The following is a 26,546-nucleotide window of genomic DNA, read 5'->3' on the forward strand; positions in this document are numbered from 1 at the left end:
TCTGTGGACTGATGTTACCTGAGAGAATGATTTTTAACCTTTTTTTTTTCTTTTTGGTCAAGGCCCACAAGGACCAGGTTTGAATGAGAACACTCAGTCAGGGTCCGTTGATTCTTCTGAATGTCAGTTTGACTCTGTGGGGCATCCGTATCTTTCAGGTGGTGATAAATTGTGCCATCCCCAAGGGGTTGAAGTACAATCAGGCTACGCAGACCTTCCACCAGTGGCGAGATGCTCGACAGGTGTATGGCCTCAACTTTGGCAGCAAGGAGGATGCCAATGTCTTCGCAAGTGCCATGATGCACGCCTTAGAGGTGTTGAATTCCCAGGAAACAGGTACGGTGTCTAGGTTTCCTTGTTTTCTCCAAGTGCCGTGTATATGTGTGTGTAAAATGTATTTGAAGTAATTCCCGAATTTCTGTTGTTCTCTGCAGAAATGTAAGCTTTGGCTTGTTGATGATAAGCGTATGGTCTAGAGGGATGATCTCATGATATTGGGTAGTCAGTCAATTTTTAACTCTCCTTCGAAGGTAGTTCTGCTCTTCCTCCTCTAGAACCTCAGCTTTTGTTGCATGATGTGAGGCTCAGAGAACATGCAGTGGAGATAAATTATGTGTGTTTATCATCTCGCCCTTGTACGAAGAAACGCATGTTTTCTGAAACACGTTTTTTAAGTCACTGCTGAGCCTGTGAATTTCAAGTAGGACTGGATTTCCTTCATCCTCGTTCGTGAGAACTTGATTCTGAAAGTTGTTTAAAGATTTTAGGAGCGCCCTCAGGTGGTGCGAGCCATGAATTGCCTCTCCTCTGACACGGCGTGGTGGTTAAAAAAAGAGAAGCAGAAACGATTCACTGAAAACACAGGATTTAAATCTGTGTATGTATCAGAGATGAACTGTATTTTAGTTTTGGTTCTCAAAATTGAAAACAAATACGTCAGTGTGTGGTGAACTCTTTAGGGAGCGAGAGATTTTATATTCTAAAAATCGGTTCTATGTAAAATAATGTAAATGTGATCTCTCTTGCTTTTGTTGTGTGCTTAGTAGTGATGTTGAATATACAAATGTGCCTTAAGAAAAATGTATTTATATATTTTAAGAGGAGAGACAGATTCATTTTTGATATCTTGTTAAGGTGTAGAGTTTCAAAACCTGTTACCGATATGTTAAATTTTGTTTATACCATGTTTTATTCTAAGAAGGGTTGAAACATCTAGCCTGTGGCTTAGTGTATTTCAGACATGAATTACAGAGTAAGAAGACATATGGGAATCTTGCCAAAACCACCTTTTTATGCCTGTAGTTGGTTTATATGAGCTCTTCTGAGGAAATGAAGATTTCTCTAAAGAATTGGTACATAGCTCTTATATCTTCTCTGTCTTGAGAAGCCTCAGGAGTTCCTGGTTCATCTTAAGTGCAGAGCCTAGAGAAGCCCTGGGATGTGCATGTCTCAGGTGTAGATTGTCTGAGTGCCCCCGTGCCCGTCTCTTGTCTGCCTTTGCTGCAGGGGTAGAATGTCCCCTTTGTTGTGGTCTCACTGTAGCAGAGAGACTAGAATTGTGGCTCAGTATCCTACAGGGAGGCCAGCTGCACACCAAATGATGAAAGGCCCAAAGTGTAGAGGGTATATATATGACACTGACGTTTGGCTTCCCCATGTTTGAAACAAACTAGCATTTTTATTTCTGAACCTTCAAAAGAGTGTCCCTGGACTTTAGGAACTAAATGTTACTAACGTGGTTAAAATGATTGTTTTTCATTTTGTCATCGGTTTGTTTTTACCCAATGGAAAGGATTGCTTTTATCCTGTGTAGTCCTACAGTTTGCTTTCAGAATGCAAATGCTCATGTTTTTCCTTCTGATCTCCATCTTTTGAAATCAATGAGTCTTAGTGTGGAGAATCACTGTTACATTCTCTTGTAGTTTCCACATTCTAGAAAGTTTGGCAAGTAGGGAGATCACCCATCATCTCACTAGCCATGAACATTTGGTAAGGCAGAAAAATGTAACAGATTCTTCTTAGATAATCTTGACATTTGTTCTCTTCTGTGTCACAGCCTGGGCCTGTCATGCGGGGCCGAGGGGAGGGGGGATAGTGGTGGAACAGGTGGGCCTGGCTTAACTGGCTCCCTCCAGAGAGGATTTGGTTTCCTCAGAGAAGACAAAGCCTGGGAGAGGGTTTATTTAGAAAATGACTTCTCATAAATTACTGTAGTAAACTGATTTCTGATCTTTGATGGCATTAACTGACTTGGAAGTGGAGGCACAGGAGGAGGCAGGCGCTGAGAGTCAGAAGGCTACAGTTTTCTCTGTAGTTCTGCACAGTAGGATACATGTGTCTCCCGTCCCTGGGGTTATTTAGTGGGCCTGTCCCATCCACCTAAACAAACGTACCCAGTAATGTCACCTCTCATCTTGAGCGTGCCTTCCCCTTCCACAGCTGTTTGCTTCGGGCTCACAGCCAGCTCCTTACTGAAATCATCTTTTGTCTTCCTGCCAAAACCACGTTGGGAAAGCCTGACTTGTGTGTCCCCTCCCTAAGCAAACAATATACCCAGTGAACCTCTGGTCAGAAACAGCAGAAACAAACATTCCTAAAGCTGAAGTGACTGCAGACATCAGTCTTTCCTGCTGCTTAATGATTTGCCACATTGTAAAACCATTTTCCAATATTAAATAGTTCTGTTCATTTTGTTTTGTTGTTTTTTGGTTTTTTTTTTTTTTTTTTAGCTGCTAATAGTATTATCCATGAATGTTGGTTTATCCTTCTGAGTGATTTTTAGGTTTTTAAAGTCATGCACACCTTTGTTCAGACAGAATCTTCTTGAGAACCTCAGCATCTTCACATGCAAAACCGTGGCGCCACTCTGACTGTTGGGGGCTCAGAGCCCAAGCCGCCCAGGCAGCATGTGGCTCTCCAGAGCAGGGGCTAAAGGTACTAGCCCATCTGTTTTGCCAAAACCCATAATTGCTTGGTTCTCCTTTCACCTCTCCCTTGTCCCTGAGTTCTCTAAATCCTCAAACATTTTTTAAATGAAGAAAAAACTACTTTCTTTGGGGCTATTCATACTGACCTTCATAAGGTATTCTGTGTGTGTGTGATATTTCCATCTCTTTTATGAAAAGGGAGGGTGGCAGGAATGTTTTCCTTTATTTTGTTTTTAACTTGGTGTGCAATTATCTAATATACTGGAAAGTACAGGAGGTGCTAAATACAGCTAGTTATATTTGGAATTTAAAACCACAAATCACATGTTCTAACGTTTTTTAAAAAGAGTTGAATTAGCCTTCCTTCTTCTGTACCAAATGCTACAATGTATCTCTTCCCTTTTTCTAATGATAGACTCGATTTTAAAATTTAAATGCTTACATTCAGATGGCATTATCCAGACTGATATTTTTTATTTCTGTGTCGTTTGTCAAGTATGATTTATAACAGTTTTGCAGATAAATAGTTGTGGATTATATAAAATGTAAAGTTAGTCTTGTGATGATTAGTGGAGGTAAATTTGCACAGTTTTTTTTTAGAAAGGTTGAGGGTATTTGAAAATAGGAAATAATTTTTAAAATTCTCTTTTTAAAAAGAAAAATTATAAGCATAGCCAGTAAGTGTATTCGACTTTTGTTCTTCTTGACCAAGATTAAGCATATTTTTGTAGAGGGAAAACCTTAAAATATTTTACCATTAGCTAAGACTGCTTTTGCTACATTTATTTTATAGCTATAAGATATATTTTATAGCTTGAAGAAGAGAACACAATGTGATTCTCATGTTTAAATTTTTCTTTAGATTTTAAAAATATTTTTATATAGAGAGTCCATTAACTACTCTTACTGGAAATTTGGTCTGATATACCTTCAGTATGAGCATTTATATGAATTTATCTCTGCATTTTTCAATCTTTTGGAGATGTGTTTTAGAATTAATTGGATTTTAGAAATCTCAAAAAGTTCCTAGAAATATCTTAAGTTAATAGTGACATTTATTTTTCAGTCCTGCAGATCACATGTTTCATGGGACCAATACTGAGGTCCTATCACAGATGCCATCCAGTGTGCTCTGAGCTTAGGCCCTGTGCAGGCGTGGGGAGTGATGCTAACAGGCTGAGGCTGTCCCTTGTCCTCCAGGCTTTCAGCAGGGCTGGGGCTACTGGAAACAAGATCAACACATTAGGACACAGTGTGTGGGATGCCATGAGTGAGGTGTGCACCAAGGACTGGGGAGTACCGAAGAAAACTCCGGGGTCCAGGGGAGATTCGAACAGCAGATGATGCTGGAGGTATGATTTGAAGAATGTGTAGGCCTCAGCCGTGGTAGGAGAACATTCTAGATGGTCTGGGGGGCCATTGGGAACAACTGAGAGGCAGTGTTGTGGCCTAGGTGTGAGAATTTACAGAGGAGAGAGATCTGAGAGAGAAAGCAGGGAAGGCCAGGAGGGGCCTGTATCCCACTGAGGGCTGTGCGTGGCAAGGCGCCGGATCTGCCGGGTCGGGGAGATGCCACCTGTGAGGGGGCCAGGAGCGCGTTCTGTGAGCAAGTGTGTGCTCTAGCACGGACGTGGTGGGCTGGTTAGCAGGTTAGCATGCACCCCAGGTCTGGCCTGGTTAGGGTATGCTGTGATGCCACGGTTGAGAAAGGTGGCACCCTGAAATGGAACCATCATGGAAGAAAAGGACCAGAGAGATGTGGAGGTGATGCTTTTACTTCTGGCTGCTGTGTCCTTGAGGGTGTTGTTGCATTTTGTCCATAAAGCCTGTCTGAGGCAGGAACGATGATATGTTTATTAAGTGCCTATTGTATGCCTGGTCCTTCTTAGGCATGCAATCACTGATGGTCTTTATGATAACCCTGCAGCATTGGGGGTGTCTTCCTCTTAGAGAGAAGAGTGAGGCTTACAGAAGGTCATGCGACCTGCCCTGGGGCCCACAGCTAGACCACTGCATAGGATCCCATTTAGGTGGGGGAACCTGTGGGGCTCAGTGGGCTAAGCGTCTGCCTTCGCTCAGGTCATGATCCTGGGGTGTTGGGATCGAGTCCTGCATTGGGCTGCTTGCTTGGCAGGGAGCTTGCTTCTCCCTCTGCCTGTCTTTCCCCCTGCGTGTGTGTGTGTGTGTGTGTGCACGCTCTCTCTCTCTCTCTGTCAAATAAATAAATAAATTAAAAAAAAAATCACATTTAGGATCTCTGTCGGTGACCTGTGATGGGCAGGCCAGGAAGGAGGCAGGGGTGCTGTGAGGTGATTACAGACGTGTCCCTCCAGCCACTGAGCACCATCTAGGCCACCGGCAAAAATGGCGTTAGCCAGAGGAGGAGAGGGGAGATTGTGGTTCTGGGCCCTGGGTCACAGGTTTGATTCTGGACATGCTACATTTGGAGCACTTTATTAAGGCCTTCATAAAATCCTATGAGATCGGACCTTGACAGAATTCCAGAGCTTGTCTTTTGGACAGTATTTTTCACTGAGTTTTCCCCAATCAACTTACCTTACTGAAGTCCTCTTTCGAGACAGACAGTGTTAGCTGCTCCTCAGGATGCAGTGAGTAACGGGTTTGGGGGTCGGGTGGGTGGGACAGGCTTTCCATGGGTCCGGTCACGTCCTGCTTTTATCCTTACCTCTTCCGTACTCTCCCCCACGTGTAGGTTCACAGTCTTCACAGGCACGGGGGCTTGATCTGGTGGAGCTCTGTCTCCAGTGTCCAGTTACTGGCAAGACCCAGGGGACTTCCCTTGGGTCATAGCCCCAGAGGGGGAGGCACAGCTGGGGTAAGGGCTGTTTCTCTGCTTTTCAAATCAACATCATCGGGGAAAGTCACTTTGGGGCCAGAAAATAGGAAAGAAAAGAGCTTTCATTTACTTTTTGTCTCATGTATTTTAGTAAGATTTCAAGGTCTTTCATTTAGTGGAAAGCACTTGTAATTGGAGTCAGAGCCAGTCTCTTCCCGTGGTGTCCGGGTACCTTCCCTAACTTCTCTAATGCTGTCCTTTCCTGTGGTGGCCGAGTGCCTTCTCTTAACTTCTCTACTACTGTTTCCTTTGGAGACCACGTTAGGAGATCATGCTGGGAATTCAATGAGATGAAGACATTAGTATTACAAAGCTTTAAGATGTTGTTTTTGAATGCTAATCTTCATAAACACCTGGAAAATTTTGCAATATGGGTTAACTTGCTTGAGGAAGGACTTTGGTTTTCTTTAGCCTCTTCCTTGTCTTCACTCCCTGGTGAAAACCTGCCTTGTTCCTTTTTTTTTTTCCTCAGAGGAAGTTTGTTAATTCTTCCATCGTTTGGGTGCATCTGAATGCACTCAGATCTCCTGTCCAGGGGTTCTTATCTTGGAGGGGAGAGAAGACACACCCATTGTCCCTGAAAGAAGGCCCCCGCTGAGGCATAGATGAAGTCCTATCTGAAGGGGAATGAGGTGTCTGCAGAGGGGCCACTGAGCAGGTGTTGATGAGGTGGCTTTTGGAGCTACTTTAGGAAGGTAAATGAAGTGTAGGCACAGGGAGCTGGGAGATGGCAGAACGGGAGGGGAAGGAGTGAGCCCTGTTTGCCTGTTTTGTCCTTTGGGGAGAAAGTCAGAAGCTAGGTCTGATCAAGAAGGGCCTTTGGGAGACACAGAGTTAGTGGAGTTTTTGAGCAGGTGGCGCGAGGGGAAAGAAGCTGTACTTAAGAAAGTGGCAGTGGTTTGAAAAGGGAGCTGCTCGAGGCGAGGGGGACAAGCATGAGATGCCTCCTGGAGACAGAAATCACGAGAACAGAGGGGAAATTGAGATGGGAGCGTGACAGCAGTGAGTCAGGTGAGCGCACGGGAAGCCAATACTCTAGTGCTTCACCCCCTTAGGTGCCTATTTTCCTTGAGAAGGGCTTCTGGCTGCCCATTTTACAGGACCTTGGCAGAGCTCTGCGGGCGAGGACGTTGTCTGTGGGAGACGTGGTATGACCGTTAGCTTTGGAGTGAAAACATAGTTCATAAAGTCGATTTTTACTGTGAATCTGAGTCCAGGTTTCAGAAAGGAAGGTACATAGACAGTTTTGTCATCAGGCAAAGAAACTATTAATTTTTTCTACAGACTTGAAAATGAAATTAGAGAGCAAATGTGTTCAGGCCCAAGTTGAGTAACATTTTTGAAGATTTACTTACTTATTAGTGAGAGGGGGAGAGGGAGAGAATCTCAAGCAGACTCCCTGCTGAGCACAGCCCATGGGGCCCAATCCCAGGATCATGACTTGGCTTGGGTTTAACAGACTGAGCCATCGGGTGCCCCAGTTCAGTAACTTACTGACAGAGTTAACATGAGTATAACATGTGTATGTCCTATCTGTGGAAGATGATTTCTTTCATGTTAGAACAGTGATTTTCAGTTTGTTACCCACAAGACTACCACACAACAAGTAGTTGTGAGATGATCTCCCTCGGTTTGGAAAGCTGACCGAACAGTACACCATATGTTCTAGTGATAGGTGATATTACACCACTAACTCAAATACTAAGTTTTTTTGCTTGGGACTAAAAATTACCAGCTCTTTGTAGAGATACTCCGCTTAAAACCTATCAGCAATTCTGATCTACTGTTACTGACATTTTAGGAATTTTTGGATCTTTTTGTGATTATGTGATTGTGCCAAGATGCCAATAAGAAAAGTTTAAATAGTCCCAGGACCTGAATTGAAAACATGACCAGCTGCATGTCTGATTACTTGTGAAAGGTTCTTTGCACAGGCTCACTCCTAACGTCTAGTCCAAGGGGGTTAGTTAAAGTAATAAAAGGGTTTTCAGCTGTGAAACAGGTCAGGAGCTGCTGATTCAGGCTTCTAGTTCCTGTGTCCTACCCATCATACTTCTAAGCCTTAGTTTCCCACCCATGTCTCTCCCTTTCTCAGCTGGGCTTCCAGGGGGCACTGAGTGCTTCTGGAAAGTGATCTGGGTGATGGATCTCTGTTCTCCCCAGGATGGAGCATAGTAGGCATCATTACTTTTAGTGGCTGCACCAGACCCAGATTCCCTTGGAAGGCTGCCTCTCGCTGGTTCTGTTCCCTTGGCCTCACCTGCAAGAGCTATCTTGAAGTTCTGGGACTAGAAAGTGACTGGATTAGTGCCAGTGGTAAACACTAAGGTATTACATCCTTCTCATTTGTTCAGGATAGCTTTATCCTCCAGTATTTGTGGTGAGTCATACTTGGAATTACTCTGTTGCTAGTTCTTGGTCAGGACAGTTTGAATGAGTGGTTTACCTTGTAGCTTCTGCTAGTGGTTTGTAGATGCCCTCATCGTCCCCTTGTCATCAGAGGGGTTGATGCCATCCCTGGATTCTGCACTTGATCTTTGGCCAAAAGGTCAAGAAGCGATGCCATCCCTGGATTGTGGTCTCTATCTAACTTGCTCTCCATATCTCATTTTCTTTGGGCCAAGCCACCTGCAGCATCAGAAATCTTGAGTTGAAAGCCCTTACTCAGGATTTAAGAAGTATCCTCCAGGGATCCTTGAGGACCCTCTTCTAGACCCTTCCAGGGAGTCTGTAAGGCTCTCCTTTTTCCTTCTTATATTTCAGCCAAAGCAAGGTGCTGTAACATACTGAATGCAAAAGCAAATAAAATAATCCAGGTGTATTCGCTAAACCAAACATTAAAGAGATTTGTAAAAATATAAAGCCATGTCATCCTGATAGTACTATTTTTTATTTGGGAAATAATTTTGTTTTGGAAAAGAATTACTATTTTTAAAATGAATTACTAGAGATTAAAACTGGAAGAATATTGTTTATTTAATACAGCAAATAACAGTAGCTATAACTCACCTTCACAAGAGCTGTTCAGGGTCTTTAATAATGTTTAAGAGTATGAGGGGGTCGGGACCAGAACCTTTGAGGATGACTGCCCTCCTTAATCATCAGGAGCACTGTTGACTGAGGAGAGAATTTCCAATGGCTTTTATCCTCTCCAGGCAGCCTAGCAAAGAGCTCTTGTCTTCTTAGTGGTTGACAATTGAGGTTCCATATTTTCTATCTCTTTAAGACTCTGTGTCTTTAAGATAAGCCTAGCTTTGCTTACAACAGAGGAGCCTTTCTTCTGTCATTATTCTTCCCTCTATTCTGCGTCTTCTGTCCTCCCCATCAGGATGACTCCCAGGGTGGGCCTGTCCGGTGGTGGGCAGAGTGCAGACCTCACTCCTGTCCGGATTGTCACCACCTGTCAGCAGCAGGGAGAATGGGGGTCTGTTTCCTGCTGCAGGTTTAAAAATTGCCCAGCAATAGATTTGGAACCATTTTCTCTCCAACACTAATAACCCCTGTGGCTGTGTGAGCTCTGCCTCTTAGAAGTTCAGGTTCTGGTTTCTCATTGGTACGTTTGTGACTTCTCTTGTGATTTCCACTGTGATGTTCTCATAGTTGAATTACATGTTTTATAATCCGGAGATAATGATTTGTAATAAATGTACTTGAAAATATTTGCTTCTAGACTTTGATGTTCCAGATGGCTAGCTGTTTGGGGAAAGCACTTAAGTGTGGCTGTGACTCAGGTCTGACACTGCATTGTTCACGGGCGTGGCAGCGTTAGTCTTACCTCACAGACTTGGAGCTGGTCCCGCTGCAGAAGGATGTGACCGAATGACTACAAGAGACAAGATTTTTCTGTTGAATCTGCATGTCATAGTCTTATGGAAGGTGTCCGTGACCTGAAGTTTGTTGTCAGACACGCTCTTCTCTCTGCCTGTCATTCTTGTTTCTCTGCTTCTCTGGTGGCGGGACCTCTTGTTAGGTCTGACTCAGGTCTGGCTGGGGATGTTTCTCAGCTTACTTTACAGACAGTTTAAAATTTAATGAGTGGCGCTGCCGTGATCTGGGATGTCATCCTCGATTATTTGCACACTTTACCGCAGCAGAGTGGTAATTATATAGTCCCTTTACTTGTATTCCTGAAATTTAGTCCTGTTTGTTGCCCATAAATTGGAGAAGTATTTGCTGGATGTCAGAAATTCTGCTACCTGTTTTGTTAGGTTTTTCCATCTTTAAATAAGGATGTAGGGAGTAGGGAGCAGCTCTGATAGAACAGATTCCACCTTGCTCTTCATTGATGGGGAGAACTGACTTGCAGGACCTACTTCTCTGCCGAGACCAGTCACAAAACAGGGGCAGCCGAGCTGCCCCGCTGTTCTTAGAGCTGGATTTTGGACTGCCCTGTATTGGTCTGTAGGTGGGGTGGTGTATTGTGGTTTGTCTGTGTTTGCATTCAGCAAAGAGCTTGTGTACATTGCTGTCTCTGAGTGAACATTGGGCATTCCTGTTTCTGTGTTCTAATAGCAAGACAGAAAAATTCTAATCAGTCTCTTTTCCAGATGGTATTAAATAGTAGTATCTTTGAAGTCGGTATTGTATAAAGAATATTGTTTTGTTAACTCATAGAAAATACCTAAGAGGTAGGTGGGTCTCATGCTCTAAAGAAGAAAAGCTACAGGGAACTGAATTATTTACACTCTTTTTTTTTTTTTTTAAGATTTTATTTATTTATTTGACAGAGAGAAATCACAAGTAGACGGAGAGGCAGACAGAGAGAGAGAGAGAGGGAAGCAGGCTCCCCGCTGAGCAGAGAGCCCGATGCGGGACTCGATCCCAGGACCCTGAGATCATGACCTGAGTCGAAGGCAGCGGCTTAACCCACTGAGCCACCCAGGCACTCGAATTATTTACACTCTTAATAAGGTTCTGTGTTACGTGTTATGAGAGAAACAAAAATGAGTAATTCAAAATTGTGGACCTTAAGAGGCTGTGAATTGGGTAGAGAAGACAGACAAGTCTGCCTGGTAGCGTGTGTCCCACCAGAGGGACAGAGTGGTGATTGTGAGGTAGAATGAACACAGCGAGCTGCTCATGGGAAGACACTGAAAATAGTTCTCATAAGGTAGACCTGCTGTTTCTGTGGGCTTTTGCAATTTCTGAGAAAATTCACACCAGAAAACAAACAGCTTCTGTTTTCTGAAACTTTCGGGAGTATTTGGTTATGACAGTGTTGTTCACGTAGGAATGCATGGTCTTTACTGTGGTAATGCTGTGCTAAACATAAGAATTACCTTTTCTTACTCAGATTTAGAGTCCCTAGTCTTCATATATTTAAGCCTTGGGAGCGTACATCCCAATTTGAGGATGTCAACTGAATGAGTGACATTAATTACCAGGAAGTGGGTCTCTGGTCTCTTTACAAGTACTACGGGGGGGGGAGACCTTGCATTGATGTGGAGCACTGTAGATTGTCACAGTCCTGCTATCGTGGGCACCAGATAGCGTTCTGCTTGCTTTCCATTGTTCTTAGAACAAAGCAGCTCCTTCATGTGGCTCTTGGTCCTTGGGCTCTGGCCCCTCTGGACTGTACATTCAGCAGACTGCCCCCTGCATCCTGGGCCACGTCTTTTTCTGCTGCTGCTTTCACCACTGAGGAACTTTGTGTTTTCTCAGAACACTTTAAACTTTTAATTTCTGGATTGAATAAATAAATTTGGCAGAACCGAAGTTAGTGACTATGCTAGTCTTTACTAGCAGATTCTCTTGGCACAAACAGATCAAGTTACTCAAAGCATCTCTGCTGACCTACTGCCTGCTAATTTGGACTAAGATGTGATCTATAAACAGCTCTCAAGTGTATTTAATGCAGTAATAGTACCTGGTAGCATTATTTCCATGAGTGGATGTCAGCACGTCTAGAATTCTATTCGCACGAAATCATAACTATTTTTCCACTCCAGCGGGATCCATGCTATTCTTTGGGGAATTCAGCTTGAATGACATCTTCTCACTTGTAAAGAAACACATCTGCTTCCGTTTGCAGAGTGTGGTTCTGTTTTCAAGTATCGCATCCCCCCGAAGTGGGGCTGTTCAGGACCGTGGTGATCCCACCTTGTCTGTTAGTGCAGCTTTTATTTTCTGCCAAAACTTCCCCTCTACTCAGTACAGTATGATTCTGAGCGAGTGTTATCTAGATGTCCCACTGGTGTTTCTTGTGCACTTCACCTTCCTATGAAGAGCAATGGCAGCCGGTGTGTGGAGTGTGGGTTTGCTTAAACTCAAGCTCCGGGTAAGCTTGTTAGGAGGGTACGTGGTGAGAGGATGCATGGCCAGACTGCCTGTCTCAGGACAGCTCTGGTTTCTGCGGTCCTGCCTCCCTTGAAGGGTTGCCCTGTGCCCTGCCTTCTGATGGCTCTTGGTCCTAAGGACTGAGCAAAGAACTTGCCCTCACCTGAATTTCTTCGTGTTGGGAAGTGGCTGTGGACAAGGCTTCTTGCTTGTTTTTAAAGAATTCCCTCTTTCCTGGAGGCTCATGGGATCCCAACGTTACAGTCCATTAAAAACTTCAGATACATCCACACAAAGGGTTTTTTTGTTTTGTTTTTTGTTTTGTTTTTAAATTTAAGACCAGTTTTATTTCCCTGACTTTTGTTTAAATATTTTTGGTCTTATGTATCTCTCCTTTTTAGTAAAATTATGTACAGATTGATTTGTTCTCCTATTCATCTTACCCATTTGCATCATTTAGATGGATTGAAGTAAAGGTACTTAGATGACCGCTAGCACACAGTATACCTTCTACAAGCTCTTTAATTTGAGTGGATTCTGTGAAAAATCACTTGAGCTAAACAAATATATCAGTTACTCCGTGCCAAGCTGGTTGCTCACATTAGGATGTGAACGTGGCACAGATGTTACCTCTGAGCATCTTCAAGTCCAGCGAGGCAGACCGCTAACTCTGAGGAGACAGTACAAGGCCTAACTCCCCAGTCACACAGCACATCGCAGGGACCTTGGGCTCCCGCAGGCTGTCCTGGCGTTTCATGGTGTTTCCTTCCAGGCTCTTGCTGGTACTGAAGACCCCTCAACCCCCATTTTGTTTGTAAACAACAATGAATTGCTGCTGCTTTTACATCTTACTTTTAGAGGATGAGTAGTTACAAGATTCAGATTTAACATGAAAAATGTCTAATGAAGAAAGTAGAATAATAGAAACCTAAAGGTTAAAATAAATATTAAAAATACAATTTAAGGGGCACCTGGGTGGCTCAGTGGGTTAAAGCCTCTGCCCTCGGCTGAGGTCATAATCCCGGAGTTCTGGGATCGAGCCCTGCATCGGACTCTCTGCTCAGCAGGGAGCCTGCTTCCTCCATTCTCTCTGCCTGCTTCTCTGCCTTCTTGTGATCTCTGTCAGATAAATGAATAGAATCTTTAAAAAAAAATATTTATATGTATATATGTATGTATATATAAAATTTAAAAGGTAAGTATTTAGTGTACAGTTTTCCTGAAAAAGAAGTACTTTATTGAGTAACACTTTATTAAGAGTGGGAACCTGTGACACTCATAATTTAAAGTTTCCTTAATTTTTATAAGTTTTATAACATAAACAATCCCCGTTTTTAGTGTTATTTGAGTAAATAAACCAATTCTTCATCACCATCACAAACCATCACGTTTGAATAGGCAGCCAAGTGTATGGCCTGCTAACCGCTATTCGTGAGACAGTGTATTTAGAGGGTAATGGGGTGCCTGGGTGGCTCAGTCATTTGAGGCTCTGCCTTCAGCTCAGGTCATGATCTCTAGGTCCTGAGATCGAGTCCCACATCAGGCTCACTGCTCCACCTGAAGTCTGCTGCTCCCTCTGCCTCTGTCCTCCCACCCCCTCACCCCCTCCAGCAGCCCCAGCGGTAAACCCTGCACCACGTGAACAAGCCCAGCTTATTTTGTGTTTTATGTATTTAACCAAACTATCCTTTTAATAAGACTTTACCTTTTTTTGAGTTTCAAAAAGTAAATTTGTGTACCTTCGTTGCAAGTATTAATTGCCTGATGTGGTTTTCGGTAGAAGTTGCTTCCTGGTCTCCATGCTGGGGTAGCTGGAGTTCCTGTGCAGAGATGAGAGCCAGGCGCTGGGCCCCACGGACAGGGAGCCCGCTGTCCTGGTGTCACTGGGATGAACTGCCCCGACGAGCGCGTGGGTATTCAGAGGCACCACCTAAGAAACCCCTTCATTGTTGATTCCTGCTGGCAGGGGCGCTGCCACGGACCTTTACACACCAGCTCTTGAGTATGGAAATGGCATCCTAGCCTTGTAGCCCATCCAGACCCTTGGGGTCACCCTGGTATCATTGTTTGGGTCCCTTCCTTCATCATTTGTGTCCTTTTCTTTGATCTAAGGCCAGAGTCAGGAGGGCCCTCAGCTGGCCAGAGCTCTGGCTAATGGAACTCTGATTTCTACAAATTTTGTTTTTCAGGGAAAGATAAGTGGTTTGTTTTTGTTTTGTTTTGTTTTGTTTTTTATGATTAAAAATTTGTGTGCTTATTTTAAGAATTTAAGCAGTGTAGAAAAACATAAAGAAGAAGGAAAAAAAACTTAAAATCCTACCACCCAGACATAATCACCTTTTATATTTTCTATAAGGGAAAGGTGATAGGGGTCAAAATACTTTTCAAGTTTGTGTTAAAAACAATTCTGAGATAAAGAACACAAAGCCACCATGGCACTGTATTTTTCCTTTACAGCTTTCTGGAGCTTTTGCACAGTGTTTCCCTGTGTGAGGCGTACGGCCCAGTGGTCGGTGCTTTCACCGGGTTGAGCAGCTGTCCCCGCCGGCAGCCTTAGCCAGTTCAGTCACACAGGAAGGCAGCCCCCCAGCTGGGAGCCGCCGCCACCACCCCTCCCTGTTCCTGGTGACCACGGAGTTGCTCTCTGGAGACTCACTTATTCTGGATGTTCCCTGTACGTCGAACCAGATGATACGTGCTCTTTTGTGACCAGCTTTTGTTCAGCGTGATGTGTTCATGGTTCCAGCTGTCTTGTAGCATGGGTCACGCATGGCAGCGTGAGAAGTCCAGCGTAATAAAAAGCGTATGTCGCATGTCTAGGTGTGCTGTCACACATTTGCCAGTGGGACTCTCACATTTCGGTAGTTGGCTTTCTTATTTTAAAGTTGTTGGGCCGTGGTGTATGGTGAATGCAATGACCGAATCTTAGCATTTTTTTAAAGTAAAGAGCTTAAAAGCAAAGCAGAAAGCTTTCTGCAGATTCTTTAGTTTAAAAAAAAAAACTCAACCTCTTAAACCGTGGTGAATTGCACAAGAAGTGTGTGCCGAGCTGAATGCAAACAGAGGAAGCACTCAACCGGGTTCGCAAAATCTCTGACCACATCATCTTTTGTCCCCAGGCCTGATTTCCCCTGCCCACGGCTGCCCTGCCTTCATTTTTTCCCACATCTAGGAGCATTCACTTGAAAACTTGATACCTTTTTTGATCCTCTTAATTCTTTTTGTTTTGTAGAAGTAGGAATGAAGAGACGGGGTCTTTGAAAGCCTCTGTTGTATGGCGAGAGTGCAAACACTTCTCTTGGTTACACTGTTTCTGCTCCTTCCATGTGGATAAGTGAAGTGGTATGGGTTTTCTGAGAAGTGATCTGAGGTGTCCTTGTGTTCCTGCCGGTGCCTCAGTCAGAACTTCCGCGCTGAACTGGGTGTCTTGGTTGTTCTCCCCCAGTTGGTCTCCAGTGTTGTGGGCTGTTGTGTGCCTGTTTGGTCTGTCTCTTGCCCAAGTAGAAGTTTGGACCACTTTGCCCAATTATAATATTGTACTCAAACCTCTCTCCTAAGTCCTCAGACAGATTCTTCAAGTTTCTTAGATAATTTGATAATTACCTAATTTATATTCATGCTTATTATATCCTTTCAGATTTTTTGAAGTGGCTAACAGGAGAATATGGTTGCTAAAACTTGAAGTAGGGGAAAAAAACTCCTAGTGAAGGAGGGTAATGATTGTCCTCATTGTAGGGGCCTGATGGGAACTCACATTGAGTGTAGACTATCAGCAAGTTCTAGTTACTGCGGAAGGAAATCTTCCCGCCACCCAGGGAAAAACAACTATGGGCAGGAGGGCATGGGCAAGGGAGCCGGGGAAGGGGGTCGGGGAGGGGGGCAGGCAGAGGGAGGCGCTATAGGCGAGCCTATCGGGAAGGTGGGAAGACCGGCATGCCCGAAGCCTGGGGAGACAGCATGAACTGGATGACAGAGGCAGTGGTCACATCACAGAGAGAGGGCCCTGGAGTTTGAGGTTTAGCTGAAGACCAGTGCGAAGCAATTGAAGACGTTTTATGGAGGGAGGCGAGTTGATCTGGTTCACTGGCTGCTCTGGGGAAGGGGGTCGTACCGAGATCAGAACGGGCAGCTTTGTGAGGCGATGCTGCCGCCACAGTCAGGGCTAGCGGTCCGCGAGTGTTGGAGCTGATCCCTGCTTGTGTGTGTGTCTGGTGTAAGTACTTGGGTGTTGACATTTTGCATATATTATGAAACCTAAGGAAAAAAAGGCATGAGACAAAAATGAACAGAAATAGAAGTGCTGGTGTTTTCTTTCCCATGCCTGTGTGTGGTCAGCATTCTGGGGTAAGTGCATCCCTCTGCAAACCACTTTCTGGACAAGAGGTCACGGAGCAGTGGAGGCTGTTCGGAGAGAGGGATTTCGAGGCGACAGGAAGGGCTTGGCAGTAGGTTCACTAGTCGTAATGAAAAGGAAGGGGTGAGCAGGGCCCTGGATTTCTGTTTTGTGTCACTGAATAGAGCACAGGCTCCAGCAATAAGCAGATCCTGCTTGTTAAAGTAGCTGCTGCCAGATTGTGCATGTGCATCCTGGTGCCCGTGGTGGCCGAGGGGCCCTGCAGGGAAGTAAGCATGGGACATGAGTCAGTCTCCCATTCTTGAGTGTCGGTCGGGATGTGGCAGCTGGTACATTCTGGTTGACTCTGACAGTTTCTTTAGCTGGGGGCAGAGTCGTTGATTCCACAGCCGAAGATAAATGATGTTAGAACAGATGTGGGCTGGGGACACGTCGGGACTATCGCAGTTCAAGCCTGTAAGGAATTCTCCGCAGTCTGTCAGCTGTCAGCAGCCATCTTGCACTTGCTGAGAAAGGAATACAATGTTTCTTGAGGCTATAAGTTGGGGAAGGATTCAAGAATCAAAGGGGCAGGGGAACCCCATCACCTGTACAGTTTCCCTGAGACTTGGCATGACGACACAAGAGAGAAGTTTGTATGTTGGCATTTTTTCATATGTTGCTAGAGATCCATGACACTCCTGAGATATATAAAGATTTTCTTTTATTAAAAACTGCTTGGGGGCGCCTGGGTGGCTCAGGGGGTTAAAGCCTCTGCCTTCAGCTCAGGTCATGATCCCGGGATCCTGGGATCGAGCCCCACATCAGGCTTTCTGCTCAGCAGGGAGCCTGCTTCCTCTTCTCTCTCTCTGCCTGCTTCTCTGCCTGCTTGTGATCTGTCTGTCAAATAAATAAATAAAATCTTAAAAAAACCTGCATGTATTTTAAAAGAAAAAATGAACATTTTTTGAAAATGTATTAAAATGCCCTTTTTAACACCATTACTCTGAACACAGTGTGGTCTTTGTTGTGATTCTTGTGTCTGCTGACACGGGGTCCTGCAGAATGAGACCCACATATATATATGTATGTGCCTTTTTTTCAGCTTTATGGATGTATAATTGATGAACAAAATTGTAAGATATTTAAAGCACATGTCATGATGACCCGATACAGCATATACTGTGGAAGGATCCCTCCCATCCAGTTAATTAACACATCTATCATCTTCACCTGTGTGTGTGTGTGTGTGTGTGTGTGTGTGTGTTGTGGGTGCGTCTGCACATTTCAGTTACACCATACGGTGCTGTCAACCACAGTCACCATGTGTGTATTCGAGCCTTGGTCTTTATGCATCTTATGTCTCAAAGTTTGTACCTTTTTACCAACCTCTGTTTACCTCCCTTTTCCCCACAGGCCCTGGCAGCCACTTTTCTGCTGTTTCTGTAAGTTTGTTTGTTCAAGTCCACACACGAGTGATGCCATGCAGTCTTTGTCTTTCTCTGTCTGGCTTATTCCGCTTAGCGTGATACCTGCAGGGTCCATCCATGTTCGCGCAAGTGACAGGATTTCCTTCTTTCTTACTGCTGAGTGATACACCCTTGTGTGTATTTCGTAAGGTTCCAGAATAGAATATCTCACACACTGCATCCTCTTGATCCGTTCATCCGCGGATGGATAGTAGGTTTTTGCAGCGTCCTGACTGTTGCGACTGAGGCTGCAGCAGACATAGGGGTGTGGGTGTTTCTTGGGTGTCTTGTTTTCATTTCCTTCAGATATATGCCCTGAAGCAGAATTGCTGGATTGTGGGGTAGCTCTGTTTTTTTAAGTTTTGAGGAATCTCCATCCTGTTTTGCAGCAGTGGCTGCACCACTGGCGTGCCCGCGCTGCCCAATTTTGTTTGGTTTTGGTTTTGTTTTTCATTGCAGACAGCCACACCACTGCAGTGTCTTTCTCTGTTTTGTTCTTGACACCTTAGCGCACACACACACATTTGCTTTTGTTCCCTTTTAAAACATATGTCGTAGAACGGCGTGGTCACGAGGGTCACACCTGGGGGCTTTACTGATGGTCAGAGCACGAATGCTGCTCATTTGGAAGCTGGTGATGGACGTGCCCCCTCAACAGACAGCAAAGTGAAATAAAAACCAGCTTTACGCAAGCATCATCTCATTGACCACTCAGAAAAAAGGCCGAGAGGGGTAATAGCCCCATCACCAGCTGCGTCGGGGACTGTAGCCGAGAGTCTGCCGTTGTGATTCTCTCCGGCGGGAGCATGTCGTACTGATAAGATGCAAACAGCCCGGCGCAGTTGCCGCTGCCACTTCACCGAGGCTGCTTCCTTCTTGCCGTTCAGACCAAACCCCAAGGGGAGTGGTGGGCACCCCCTGACAGGACTGTCTCGGGGAGAGCGGCTGATAGATGAGCTCATTTCGCTTCTCTGGAAGTCCAGTACAGATGCTACATCTTGTGGGTTTGGCGCATCGTAACCTCCTCGGTGCGTACTTTCCTTCAGGGCCCGTGCTCGTCTGAGCACCGAGCCTGATGAGTCCTGTGGCTGACTTGGAGAGACGGGGTCTCTGCGGGTGTGCGGAGCACCGGCACTGGCGCTGACCATTAGCCTGCCGCAGGCATCCATTCCTGCGTCCGCCTGGTCGGGGCCGTGACTGCCACTTCTTGCACTGCCCACCCTCCCCCACCCCCCAGCTGAGCCTGGACAGAGTGGCATCAGCATCCGGCAGGAATGCGGTAGGACGGAGAGCAGTATTTGATGCGGTGGCGAGCAGTGGAAGTCCGTAGAAAGATGCCTTAAGATACCGAGTGCGAGAGTGGTGCTTAGCAGGTGTAAACGGAGACAAGAGTGGGAGTTTCTGGTGGCGAGTGGGGGTCTCGTGAGGTCTGCATGGGCTCCTGGCATTCCGACAGTGGTCAGATGGCTGAGCCAGTGTGATTGGCAGCGCAGTCTGGCAGGCGCTTTGCTGTCCGAGGCGAGATCCTGTCTCAGGGCTTTCTTGTAAGTTTTTATATTTTCCTTACTCTTTTTCCCTTTAAACATGAATTAAAAGAACAGAAGGGTAAAACCTGAAGATCAGGCATATTTATTGATGAAGGCTTTACAGGAGTAGTCATTTGCAGACATTGGTAAGACAGATTCTTTTAAAGTTTAAACTTAAAATATAACTATAGAAAATTTCCTAAATTGTTTGTCTCCTCTGAAATGATGTGATTGACTTGGTAGACATGTTACATGTATGCCTGTGGTCTCTCTCCTGTCATTACAGTGAATGTTGTGCATGCGGCTTTAATAATAATAATAATAATAATAATAATAGGGTTGTTGAAAGTACTTAGCAAAGGTGACATTTCTTGATCTTATTTATTTTGTGTTTGAAAATATCTGCTGTATGTAATATTTTTAAAGCAAGGTTTAAACTTAATTGGATGATATTAAATCTATAAATGATTTTAAAATTCTGATTATTTAAGATTTATTGCCATTTTCAGATGTATGGTCTTTAAATTGGTTTGGTTCTGATTCTATGTAAACTTTTTTAGTTAGCATAAATTGTATTATTTAAAGAAAACAGTTTGGGGAATCTAAAATACTGTCTGTCTTGTTTGCCTTTATGCAGTCTTTCTTGAGTCAGTATATTTTAATCTGTTCATTGTTTTTTGGCTAATACCGAGGGAAAAAGAAAATCTTTCCTACGCTGAAAAGAATTTCTTTGGAATTTTATAGAAAATTATTGATACAAAGTTATAAATGTCACTAATGTAATAGTAAGAAAATTTTTAATTTTATTTTTCCCATCCCAATTTTGAGTGTCACCTTGATTTTATGTAAGCCCTTCTCCTTTTCATAAATTAGCATCATCTTCTCACTGAGTTTTTTTCTGTTAAAGAGAATTTACTTCATTAATACTTAGGGTAAATTTTAATGTAGGTAGCCTAAATAATAAATGGCTATTTGAAGTGGCCACGTGTATTTAGTAAGATATTTTGTCAAGTATATAAACATATTGGGGGGGAAAAGGAATCATTAAATATGGCTTGGTGAAACAGTGAATAGTTTTGATGTTTTTTCAGAGTGCAATGAAGATATACTCTTATTTACATCAATGACTATAAAACACTTTAATTGCTACAGGCTATTTAAAACGACTTTTGTCCAACTAGTAGAAATGAATTTTCTTAGGTTAAGTTAATTTTAAGTGTCTCCCCTGAATTTTTTTCAGCTGCAAAGTCTTCTAAATGCTCAAGAGGGTAGATACTGTGAAATTAAGTCAGCTATGGAAGCTGACCTCCTGTATCTCAGTTTCATTTACTTTTCAAAATAACGGTTTTGAAATGTGGATTGATTGCACTCTCTGATTGTCTAACTCCAGAAAGAAGGTAGAAGTGCGTCATTTGGTCTGGGGCTTCTTACAGGGTTTTTCCACAAATAAGATTACACATAAAAATTCTTTTTTAAAGTTTATATTAAAGAAGATACGTTTTTATTAAATTACAGAGCTTCCAGAATGAGGATCTAGATAGGACGTATGTATAAAAACATTTTGAACCATTGAAAGCACCTTTTAGTTTGTGTGAAGTTCTTCAGACGGCCCCGTTGTCCTTTGAAGCTTCTAACACCAGGTGTCTGTTGCAGCCCAGAGCAAGGTTGCTGCTACCCAGGACAGCACTAATTTGCGATGTATTTTCTGTGGTAAGCAACATTATGTTTACATTCCTTTTTCAAGCTGTGGTACATACTACTTGCACATTTCCATAACTTTTGTTTCCGTAGGCCATAGTCTGGCTTGTGGTATTCGGGGTATCCAGCAAGCTCCCGTTCTATGTCGTGCTCTCTATCTGTCGTGGTTCACGTAGTGATTCGGGCAGCTTTTGAGTTGGCTTCTTAGGACGTAGTCAGGGTGAGGGTCTTCCAGTGAGTTCTTCCGCAGTTCTTGCCACGGGAGCAAGAGGGGTTTTTGTTTGTTCATTTTTGTTTTCAACTATTTTGTTTGAGGCAGTCTTTTAATTTATAACTGAAGGGACAGAATCCATGCACCTCAGTATGTGTCAAGGACTGAATGTGTCTTATCCGAAGGGAGCGTTTGCTCCACCCGAGTGAAGCTGTAGGCACATGTGTCTCGAGGCGGGTGGAAGCCACTGCTGCTTCTGGCTCCTCAGTGACCGCCTTCTTCCTGCTAAGTAGGTGAGGCGTGAGCTTGGGCTCATAGAGTGCTCTTGCACTCCTGTGCACACGCGCATACACCTATGTGGTGTTCGCATGCGTGAGCCAGAGACGTCCCTTAGCGGCCCCGAGTCACAGTTAGGTGCGTGCTCCTGCCCTTACACGAGGATAGAGCTGTGTGCGTGTGCACACACACATATACACACACACAAACACGCACACCTTCCTTTGAATTGTTTTTATCCTTATTTGATTCTAAAACCTTCTGTTTGGAAAACCAAGTTCAAAAAATGACTTATAAGTGTTAGAACCTTTTTTTTTTTTTTTTTGACTCCTAATACATTGATCTTTTTTTACTCCTGTATACCTTGACTGGCCCAGTTGTTCTATGAGACATATAATTATAAAGTATTAATATTGCTAAAATTTTATATAAACAGTTCAGCCGTGTATGTGTACTTTATCCACGTGACTCAAGTTTTTGATGTGATTCTTCAGTATTTCTCATATTGTTTCTTTACCTAATTCTTTAGAATTTAAAAATTTATGTGCTGCTGGTTGAGGCAAAGAAGCATGTGTTATAAAATTTCCAAAAATAAAAACTCTGGTGTATTTCTTAATCACCTAAAGTTCCATTTTCGGCTTGCTCCGGGTGACACGGTCCCATCAGTGAGCCTGTGCTGCTGGTCTTCCTAACTCCCTGCTTCCTAGGGTTTAATCAGTGACTCTAAGTGATGCTTCTCTTGGCCTCCTCCTGGCGGTTCTTCTAGGCCACCTTTTGAACTAGCCATGAGTTATTATTCATATTGGTGTTATTAGGACTTTTTTTTAGTTCATTCTGATGTTCTGTACTTTGCTACTTACAATGTTGAGTTCCATATGCAGAGTAATAGATACAATTTACCCAATTGCAGAGAGGATTGATTTTCCCTTAATAAAGGTGAATTTTTAAGTTGTAAAATAATGTGTTAAAAAAAGCAGATTTTCCCCCATTATTACCTTTAATTGATTTAACTGTGTACAATAATATAATTACCACATTGCTAAGTTTACACTTGATTGTACTGTGTATAATAACACCTCCTGGTCTTTTAGTCCTGTGTTTTTAAGCAGTCTGTGGCTAAGTGTGAAACCAGATTTGTGGAAATTAAAATGTGACAACAGGTGCAATGTGCTTTAGCCAAAACTCAGTATTAAGTCAAGACTGAAATGCCATTCATTCCTGGATTTGAGAGACACACTATTCTGCTCTCCATCATTTATAGAGAACCTATCAGTGACATGGACACATTTTATTAGTCACATCTCTGCTGTATGAATTTTAGCCAGGACAGATTAATATCAGTCCTTGTCTCCGGCTCTGGTAATAAAACAGAGACAATAACCCTCAAAATTAGCTACCGTTCTTCATGACACCACAGTAGGGATGGGGCAGGCTCACATGTCTTCTCTTTTTCCCCAAAAGAGAACCATCAGCAACCACAGGATGCTCATAAGAATACTGTCTTGTGCCCACCAGATAGGAAAGTGCCTTTTTTTGAATTCTGTGAGAACACAGATGCTCATTTAGGAATCTATGACTGATGTGAAGTCGTGGTTACAGTCCAGAAAACATGGCGGCAGCTGGCAGCCTTGACTGCTCCTAGTTGTTGCTTCATGTCCAGACCCTCCTGTGGGTGGGACCAACCAGAAGGAAACATGAGATTGTGTCCCTGGAGTTAAGTGACCCTGAACTCTTCTCTTCAGTGCTTACGGTATATTTACATTCTGTTAAATACACATGAGTTTGAGTGTGCTCATTATTGTGACTTGGCAGTACTGATGGCGAAGAAACAGACAAGACAACTAGACTAAATACAGGTGTGAGAAGACCCCAGGGGGAGGCCCCTCCTCTCCGGCCCATCAGGGAGGGGATGTGTGTGGAAAGACAAGCTGCCCCTTACCACAAAGAACCATGTAGAATACACTCGGGAGAGCTTTTCTTGGATCAGAATTCTCCTCACGTTAAAAGGGTCTTCCTTAACGTTTTCCTCTTTCGGCTACATGAATACATTTGTGGTGAATTAATTTTCTAATGATACCAGCTAGAGAATACTTTCCACATTTTTAAAACCTCCTTTTAAAACAAATTTGTGAAGTTTTTAACTTTAAAAAAAAAAATCCAGAACAGTTTCTGTAAATTGTTTTTAAAAGAATTTTTTCTCATTCAAACTTTTTTTGAGTTAGCTCAAACTTTTGTTATTTTTAATCTGTTGAACAAAATCAGGGTTAAATTGAAAATTTGACACCCTTTTCTTGAATTTGTGTATTTGACTTATAAATTAAATCGGTAGATTTATATTGGGGAATTTCATCTGTCAGTATCAACAGTGGAGGTCACAAATGCCTGTGCTACATGTGAGCAGTATGTCGGTGTCCTTTTTTGGGGTGGGTGCTGGATGAATCTCTCTGACCCCATGGCATCCAGCTGTTCAATTATTTGAGCAGTATGAGCTTTTCACTTAAATAACAAATATTAATTTAAAAAATAATTAAGCCAGAATGGTTTCATGAGTTGCCCAGGCTAAGTGCTCACACTTAATATTTTTGGATAAATGTAACTTTGGATATAAAAAAATACTTCCCCCAAATAGTTTAGTTTATATTTTTTCGTGTTTACTCTCCACTCCCAGTCTTCTGTTTGTCCCCCCTTCTGCTGGAAGAGATAAAACATCTTTTCCTTCTAAGAGTATTGGACATTAGTTTATGGCTTAATATGAAAGTCTGTTTTTACATCAGTATGTTCATTTCCAAAAGAAGGAAAGAATTCTAGCCTGTTTACTAGACAAGTTCTGTTTTTCATTTATGCAAAAATTTAAGTGTGTGTTTAACACTAACTTAAAACGCTTTTTGATTTTTTTGTTCTTGTTACTGACGACTTAGAATTAATATATTTTAATATTTCCTTTATGTGGTTTTCAAAATAGCAGACTTAGGAAATCTAATGAAATACATCACTGCAATTGTCATGTAACTTGTCTTTTAGCGGACAAATTACATGAATAATCTAGAAATGGGTAAAGAGATGAGAAAAAAAAATTAGTAGGTAAGTTTAGATCCACTTATCTGTTTTTCCACATTTGGGATATGCCAGTACCTTACCAACATTGCCCGAACCTCATCCTTCTAGCTGCAGGGTTTACTTCCCTAGCACGGCACAGAGTTAACCAAAAATTTACGTTAGTACACAGAAGCATTTCTCTCTCACTTGTTTCTGGTACTAGCAGCCTACAAAACACTGTCAAAATATCTGTTAGGGGCATTTGCTGGCACTCTAGATTTACTTGTTTACTGGATTCTGTTTGTTTGCTGGGTTAGATTTCAAGATTGTTCTGTTTTAACCCTAGGCTTTGTGTATTAGGACCAGTACTTATTTCTCTCATGACACATTTAATTTTTATATCCAGTGACATTAAATTGTCCCATATTTAGTGGCATTTGTTATAAGATGGTAAAAATGGGTCTGCATTGCACATGGTATGTGGGAATGGATGGTCATTAGTTTCTCATGTGCGAACCATGCTGGTTTGAACGTAGATTTTTGGCTTTTGGGTGGGTTTTTTGGTTTGTTTTGTTTTTGATTTTGGGTTTTTTTTTTTTTTTTTTTTAGCCCCAAATGAAAAGTTATTAAGATTATCTATGTTACATTAAAAATTCAGATAAGTAGGTTAATTATATATAGAAGTTTAGCAAATGTTTGTTTTCACCAGTGCTGGAAATGCCAACCCGTTAAATAAAAATGGCAGCTTAAATTGGGCAAATTTGTTAAATGCATTAGCGTTCTTCATCTTAGTAATAAGGTTCTCATGCTCTCTCTCTCCTGTTTTTCATTTCCAGTGTTCTATTTAGGTGAGTTTTTGAATTCTGATTTTTTCATTTAAGTTCTCCCTCTCCACTTCATGAATAAGTACCCCAAAGAGAATGTCTCATTGTCCTAGAAACGTCCAGCTCAGGTGCCTATTCAGATGCTCATTGAACACTTGTTTTCCTCAAGCTCTTCATATATAAATGTTTATTTTTCCTTTATCGTTGATGTTTTCCATTTGTTTCAAGTAAGCCTTCTGGAGATGATGACAGTATTATGTTGCAGTCTTTCATTTGCTGTGTGTTATGTAAAGCTTATATTTTATTTTGCTAAACAAAAAAAGAAGATACATTCGTAAATATGTGATGGTTTTATGTTATTCTTCTCATGATTTTATCTCTTCCATCCAGCTAACTATGGAGATAATGTTCATCTATAATGTTTTCCTCCTTTTTAGGGCCAACATTGCCTAGACAAAATTCTCAACTACCTGCCCAAGTTCAAAATGGCCCATCACAAGAGGAATTGGAAATTCAAAGAAGGTAAATTTTTTATAAGTTGCTCTTTGCAGTTTTTCTTTCTACTGCAGAAGACCTGTGAGCATCCTAATATCGAAAGTGGATTATGTCTTGTCAGCTGTTTAAAAGTCACTTAGCAGCATACCAAGTGACTTTCACTTCAAGGAGTCTTATTTTTATAGCGGTTATAAATTGATCTATGGTCATTATGGCTTTCACATAACTAATTTAACTAGAAAGTCAAAATCTTGTTGGCTGTTCATAGAAGTCATTGATCTTGAGATATTACCATAGTGCTTAGTAATGGAATACAGACGCATTCTATTTATGATTAAATTGCTGGTTTGGCGAGGTCAATAATATTATCTCGTTGCTTCAGTTCAGTTTATAAAGAAATACATCGGAAAGCCTAATACAGCCCCATTCAGGTATAGTTGTTTCTGAATTAGCAGAGTCTCTGAACTCTAAGTTACCAAAATCCTAACAAAATAGTTTTATAAAATTCAGGTACATACAGTAATGGAAATTAAACCAGGTGTCCCATTTTAAAACAAATGAAAATTTTTGGTGATGTTGATATTGCTTTTTATCACTATAGGTCACCTGTTTTATTTT

General features: G+C 42.6%; 1 protein-coding gene across 10 annotated transcripts in view; it reads left to right on the top strand.

Moving 5' to 3' along the window:
• Positions 1–26,546, top strand: part of ENAH (ENAH actin regulator) — a 132,242-nt gene that overhangs the window by 72,126 nt on the left and 33,570 nt on the right. For 5 of the 10 annotated variants that reach the window (XM_044267409.1, XM_044267411.1, XM_044267414.1 and 2 more), the window contains exons 3-5: positions 159–336; positions 21,042–21,098; positions 25,871–25,955. In XM_044267409.1, the coding sequence (XP_044123344.1) occupies positions 159–336; positions 21,042–21,098; positions 25,871–25,955 (320 nt within the window). The remainder of the gene's footprint in view (positions 1–158; positions 337–21,041; positions 21,099–25,870; positions 25,956–26,546) is intronic. The other 5 variants (XM_044267410.1, XM_044267413.1, XM_044267415.1 and 2 more) reach the window with 1 other exon arrangement.

Source organism: Neovison vison, chromosome 10 (genome assembly GCF_020171115.1).
Source record: "Neovison vison isolate M4711 chromosome 10, ASM_NN_V1, whole genome shotgun sequence".
Classification (NCBI taxonomy): Eukaryota; Metazoa; Chordata; class Mammalia; order Carnivora; family Mustelidae; genus Neogale; species Neogale vison.